Source organism: Lupinus angustifolius, chromosome LG19 (genome assembly GCF_001865875.1).
Source record: "Lupinus angustifolius cultivar Tanjil chromosome LG19, LupAngTanjil_v1.0, whole genome shotgun sequence".
Lineage (NCBI taxonomy): Eukaryota > Viridiplantae > Streptophyta > Magnoliopsida > Fabales > Fabaceae > Lupinus > Lupinus angustifolius.
The window spans coordinates 6,118,111-6,125,022 of NC_032027.1; the positions used below are offsets into that span (position 1 = coordinate 6,118,111).

At 33.5% G+C, this 6,912-nt stretch overlaps 1 protein-coding gene across 3 annotated transcripts; it reads left to right on the top strand.

Moving 5' to 3' along the window:
- Positions 525–5,523, top strand: LOC109334818 (DEAD-box ATP-dependent RNA helicase 57). 3 transcript variants are annotated; one of them, XM_019570778.1, is made up of 12 exons: positions 525–688; positions 760–889; positions 993–1,126; positions 1,233–1,324; positions 1,649–1,745; positions 1,881–1,961; positions 2,042–2,274; positions 3,369–3,563; positions 3,663–3,753; positions 4,053–4,175; positions 4,543–4,693; positions 4,858–5,523. In XM_019570778.1, exons 1-12 carry the CDS (start codon positions 608–610, stop codon positions 5,055–5,057), a joined length of 1,608 nt encoding a protein of 535 aa, XP_019426323.1. In that variant the 5' UTR covers positions 525–607; the 3' UTR covers positions 5,058–5,523. The 3 variants fall into 3 exon arrangements, with proteins under 3 accessions (XP_019426323.1, XP_019426324.1, XP_019426325.1); XM_019570779.1 differs by having other exon boundaries at positions 999–1,126; XM_019570780.1 differs by having other exon boundaries at positions 1,002–1,126.

The following is a 6,912-nucleotide window of genomic DNA, read 5'->3' on the forward strand; positions in this document are numbered from 1 at the left end:
GTCAATCATGTGATTTCTTCATCACAATATTGTCCCATTTGCATGAAAATCACATGACAACATCCCTTATCCATCCATTAAAACCACTATATAAGGGTGGACTAGTGAACATGATAAAAGTAACCCTAACACTACTCTTCAAACACAGTAACTTCGAGTTACCAACCTTACTCCACTCCGGTCTCAATGAAAACTATATATAAAATGTGTAACACTAATAGTGTAAGAGATTTTTATACTATAATTATATCATTCATCATTCATTTTTAATTATCATTAAATTTTAAATAAAAGTAATATGTATGGATGATGAATGATACATTAACTCTATATAAATTTTTTATATGTTAATACATAGATATTATACTTATAAGATAAGAAAAGAAACGAGTTGATATAAATTATTTACTTTTTTGTTCTGTGAGCCCAAGTTGTCTAGAAAAGGACAAAGGTGAAGCCCAAATAATAAAGCCCAAAAGGCCCAAGACCCATGAAATAGCAATGCAACATAACCTGTTTGAACTTTGAACACAGAACCATTGCCGCAGCAAAAGAAACAAAGCAGAAGAAAAAACCATAGTCAGTGGTTTCTTCCAATCAATCAAAAATGGCGAACGACTCGTCGTTTTTATTCGCCGGAATTCGTTTTGATAGAAAGAAATTCGCCACCGATATTTCCAAGTTTCAGGTATCATCATATTCATTTCAACCTTCTAATTTTTCATCATTCCCCTTTTTCATTTGTTTTTATTTTAACAGAAAAAAGATAGCGACAGTTTCGTCAATGTTACGAGCTCGATTGAACTTGAAACCGAGAAACTGGAGGAACCGGTGAAAGAGAAACCACCGTCGTTGAAGAAGAGAAAGCGCAAGGGAACCTCCTCTTCCGGTACTAAGTACTTATGATGAATTAGGGTTTTATGCAATTTGTTATGTTGAACTTTTTATCTTATTTTGTTGCTATTTTTTTCTGTTTGAATTGGAATAAATCAAAAAAGAAGAAGCTGTTGAGGGATTCAGTGTGTTTAGAAAATCAACAACTGAAAAGAAACAAGTAAAGAAATCAAATGATGATGAAGATGATGAGTCAATTCAGCTTAAGAAAGAACAAAATATACAACTTGAGGTTATTTTATGCTTTTTTTAATTCAGTTTTCTTTACTTTAGAGTTTGGAATAATAATAATAAATAATAATATTCACTCATTTTTTTCTATTTTATTATGTTTTTAGCGTGACTCTCTGTTCAGGAAGAAGCATAACATTCATGTTTCTGGGTTTAATGTACCATCCCCGCTTGAAAATTTTGATGAATTGAAATCAAGGTATATAAGACCAACCTTGTGTTCTATTTGTTTTTATTCTGCTCATTACTTTTAGGGCATGTTTGTTTAAGTTTATTTTATAAAAAGGAATGTTATTTTCAATAATAAAAAGTAGCTTCTCACAGTTGCTTGATTGTTTGGTTGGATTTGTACTAAAAAGCAGAAGGTACAAAAAAAACTGAACTTGTTATAGCTTCTCTATGAAATCAGTTACTAGAAGCACTTTTGTAATATCAACCTAATGCAAAATTCACTTTTATTGACTTAAACAAACGGGTCTATATAAGATTTCAAGGATTCAGAATCTTGCTAAAAATTTTGCAGATACAAATGTAAGTCATATTTATTGCGGAATCTAGCAGAACTTGGATTCAAAGAACCAACACCAATCCAAAGGCAGGCTATTCCAGTACTTTTACATGTATGGATTTTCTACAAGTGCTATAATTATTTTGCTTTGACTCGTTTGGTTCCCATAAATTATTTTGTCCCAGAAGTAGATATTAACATGATTTTGTTTTTACTGCTATGTTCCTACTTTAATTATTTTGAATAGGGCCGTGAATGCTTTGCTTGTGCCCCAACTGGCTCTGGAAAAACCTTTGCATTTGTCTGCCCGATGCTTATGAAGCTTAAGGTTTTACTTATTTCCTTCACTGTAATTTTAGTTCCTAACTTCCTATGTCCTAGTATCCTATAATCAACTCCATTTTACAGGATCCAGCAAAAGATGGAATTCGAGCTCTTATTGTTTGTCCTACCCGTGAATTATCTGCACAAACATATCGAGAGTGCAAAAAGCTGGCTAAAGGAAATAAATTTCGTATCAAGTTAGTGACTAAACAGCTTATGAGAAATGCGGATTTTTCAAAATTTACATGTGATGTACTTATATCCACCCCACTTCGATTACGCTTTGCTACCCGGAGGAAAAAGATTGATCTCAGCAGGTGTGTCATGATGAAGTGTTTTAACCTTCTTAACTCAAACTTGTAATTGATGCCAAACTAAACATTGCCAACATTTTGGTTCCTCTGAAAATACCTTTAATGTTGTGGAGGTGGTTTAATAATGAATTCAAAAGGCACATTCCTATTGAAGTGGTGGTAGAACAATTATAGCTGTCTTCCTGTCACCTATACTGTAGTTTTCTGATCATAAATAATTTGATAGAACTCTAGTCAGTTTGTTCATTATTAATCAATTGCATACTGGATGTGAAATGGTTTCCTAGGTCCGTGTATATGATAACCTTAACTAACATTTTTCCTGTTTTTAGTCGTTATGTCATTCCCTTTGATGGTTTTTATGTTAGTCTAAGCTTCCCTATGATATGAAGTACTAAGCAGTATAAGTGGTAATATCAAAATAAATTTCATTGATGAGTTGATCAAAAAGTTGAAACACTTACTATTAACTTATAATGAAGGCCATTTCTGAATATCAGTAAGCTGTAGAGTGTAGACATACTTTTTTTGTATGAAGTTTATATGCAAACTATTAAGTCATAGTATCCACCATTGGTTTAATCCCAGGCTATTTTTGACAATTGATAATTTGTTGGACTTTTACCTTTCTTTTTAACCAATCTTTTAATCTTTCCATTAGAGTCAACAAGTGGAACCAAATAACCAGTTGATTTGTCAGTTGACTTACAAACCATAGACCCAGAACTGGATTGTCGACCTGGTCATTTGGTTTGTGTTAATTCCACTTAATAATTAATATGAGTCTAGTTCAGTCACTTGAAAGTATTTCTGAAAGATAATACTTTTCTGTAAGTTGGGAGAACTTAATATCTGTTGAATATTTGATGTTTCTTTTCCCTTCTATTTGTTGTTATGTAAATTATAAATTTGATTTCGTTGGACCATTAAAAAGCCATGTTCTATCACAGATGGTGTAACTTACTTTATAGGTGAACTACTTATGACGCTTTTTAGCTTACTTTAACCATTAAAAAGTAGTAGTAGATATGCAATGTTGGTTATTATATCGCTCAATGTGTTGACATTTTTTGTTCCAATTGTCTTGGATGCTGCAGAGTTGAGTATCTTGTCCTGGATGAATCTGATAAGCTATTTGAGCCTGTATTATTTAAGCAGATTGATACTATTATCAAAGCATGCTCGAACCCCTCAATAATACGCTCACTGTTCAGTGCTACTTTACCTGATTTTGTTGAAGAACGAGCTAGAGAACTCATGCATGATGCTGTTCGGGTGATTGTTGGCAGGAAGTAAGTTAATTGGACAAATTTGGGGAACCTGAGGCTCCTGAATACGGCTGTCCTTCACATTATTTTAATAGTTGACATGTAATTCTTTTACGTGATCAGGAATATGGCTTCTGAAACAATAAAGCAAAAATTGGTTTTTACTGGAAGTGAAGAAGGAAAACTTCTCGCAATTCGTCAAATCTTTGCTGAGGTTTGTTTCTAATATGAATGTTTCAGATAAATAGCATTTGTAATCCTGGTCTTATGCATTAAGAGATTGTCTCAAAAACTCGCATTAGTCTGTGTAGGTCTGTTCGAAAAGAAATTAGAAACACTCCTCCAATTTTTCATTAGCAATTTAATAGATATTCCCTATTCTTCATTTATCTTGTACTCTCTGAAATACCCGTGGAACTGTGTAATATTGTAGCATCCCCTAATACATCATTCTTAAGTGTTTTTACCCAGTGGCTTTCCTGTGTTAACCTTTTTTGCTGCAATATCTTGCAGAGTCTAAAACCTCCAGTGTTGGTCTTTGTCCAAAGCAAGGAGCGAGCAAAGGAGCTTTATGGTGAACTTGCATTTGACAACATTAGAGTTGATGCTGTCCATTCTGATTTGTCTCAAGAAGAGGTACTTCTCTAATAATTTGAACAACATAAGTTTCAGGTTGGAGAATAGGTAGAAAATCTGAAACAGCTCTTTCCCCTCCAAAAAAACTCCTAAACATAAATGAAAACAGATAAAGTATGTCATTAAGGTCTGGTCCTTACTATTTCTAGGGTGAAGATGGTCAAATTATGATATTCCATGTAATGTAGTTTTGTGTTAGGCTGTTTGTTCATATCATGATAATTTCTATCAAATCTCTTTTGAAATTCAATTCTGTTTAAGCTCTAAATATCATCTTCAGCAATAGGCACTCTAGTACTAAAGGGTATTTTCTAATTTAGCAGTAAATGTTATTTCTGTTATTCTGATTTCTTTAAATTGCATTCAGCGAGAAAATGCCGTTGATAACTTCAGAGCTGGAAAGACATGGGTTTTGATTGCAACTGATGTAGTTGCTCGAGGCATGGATTTCAAAGGCGTGAACTGTGTGATCAATTATGATTTCCCAGATTCTGGTGCTTCATATGTCCATAGGATTGGTACGTGCAGTTATATTAATATTGTATTACTCTTGAAATATTTTGATTATTATAATTTGTATTATTCTCGCATGTGGCCTTGAGTTGTGTTTGCTAAATCATTGAACCCTTTCATATTTTTTGTTAAATTGATTTACTTACTAAATAGAACATGTTTTCCATAGGTCGTTCTGGCAGAGCAGGGAGAAGCGGAGAAGCGATTACTTTTTACACAGAAGACGATATCCCATTCCTTCGGAATATAGCGAATCTGATGGCAGCATCAGGCTGTGAGGTTCCAGCCTGGCTCATGGACTTGCAGAAAAAGAAGTGGAAGAAACACAGGCCAAAAAGAGATGCAATTTCAACCAAAGCAAAGGTATAATAGCAGACAATAGGAGCTACTTTATGACCTGAAATTTTTGGTAGTTTGATTCCTTTACAGGTCAGGACACGAGCCTCAAGTATTTTTCATACCGATATACTAAGCTTTGTTCCCCAACTCAAAAAAAACAAGTTATTTAAAACAATGAAACAGGTGAGTGTGCCTAACACAAGGTCTGAAACAAGATTCTCACACAATACCACCCTGCCCTGTCTAGTGGAGCCATCCTAAGTGCTGTCTGTTATGATTGAAGAGGGGATTTTCTTGCCTCTCCTTGTAATGAACTTGGAATTTTGTAGGACCTTCAATGTTGTCTAGATAAACTTTAAGAAATTTATTCATGAACTAGATTTTAATAGCAAGAGTGTGATGATATGGATCATTTTTGTTTTGAGGAACTGGACCTTCAATTGGTAGTTGTTATAAGAATCTTTATTTTGTTTTTAAAGGCATTAATTTGATTTGCAAAGGTGAATGGAACATGGTTTTCGTCATTGTATTTTGATGGATGTGACACTGCCATTAAGCATTAATTGTAACATTTGCAGTGGAAATGTGGAATTAATTTCAGGGTATTTGTTTGTTTCTAAAATCTAGGCTGCGCTCTTGATTTTTGTCCATTAGCCTCATGGTTGAAAATTATTAGCAGAAATAATGGCAAGTGATAAACAATAGTTGATATTTCATCGGTTTAAAACGTGTTGAGGTACGTTAAGTTGTACAAAGTAATTTGAGAAATCGAATACAAATGTTTGAATGTCAAAAAGTTCAAGCTGCTTATTGGACAATGGTTTTTTTTAGAATAAATGATTAATCAGTATAATTGATGACATATCTTCAATCCTTGAAAAATTATCAACAAAATGTTGATTTAGTGGTGTAAAACTTTATTGGATTCCTAAAGTTAAGAGTTTAATTCCTAGGAACGATACTTGTTGAGAAGAGCAACCAAAAAACTGAGAAATTTTGGAAATTTTTTGATATAGACAAATAATTCACTAACTGAGAAACACAACGCAGCAAGTGGCTCTCACCTATAAATCACACACAGGAAACACCAATTATTAGAACACAAAATGGTAATAATTATCTCATTTTACATTTTAGTATACCAAAGTCGCTATTCTGAAAAGTGATGTAATTTGGTCCTTCAATATACAATGGCTATCAAGTTAGTCTTAAAAATTTGAGCACCCAACAAGTGTTGAATGTTTAAGACTAAAATTTACACCATGTGGTGATTATTTAGACTTTTGAAGAAGGAAAATGATATATCCTACTAATTTTCGTACCCACAAAAAAGTAACATGTCATAAGATAATCCTTTATTTATTAGTGATTGGTTTGGAAGAGACATATTACTTTCTCGTGGATAGAAGGATGTAGTATGAGGATATAACATTACTCTTTTAAGAATTATTTGGTGGTTACTTCTTTGGAGGAGGAACCTGGTGACCATTGCATCCTTGGATTATCAAATTGTAACTCAACAGGAAACTACCATGAAGTAGTTTATAACCAACAAAAACAAGAACCAAACCTATGGTGAGATACGGGTGAACATCTTCTGTCCCAAAAAGTGTACACATCATGTGTCACTATATGGAGTGACATACTTTTGTAGGACTTCATATGTGATCAAATATAGATGGAAGTAACTGAATCAAAAAATGCTAAACCAAGACCTATCAACTACAAGTGTCTCTACCTGCGTGAGTTACATGCTCTGATGCCTGTATTCTGAAACACTTCACAAGGACATCATCCCCTTCCCATTTTATCTAATTTACAATATATTTAAGTTACATGAACATGGAAAATGTTTCCTATCTCACCAATTTAAGGTTACCTCTAC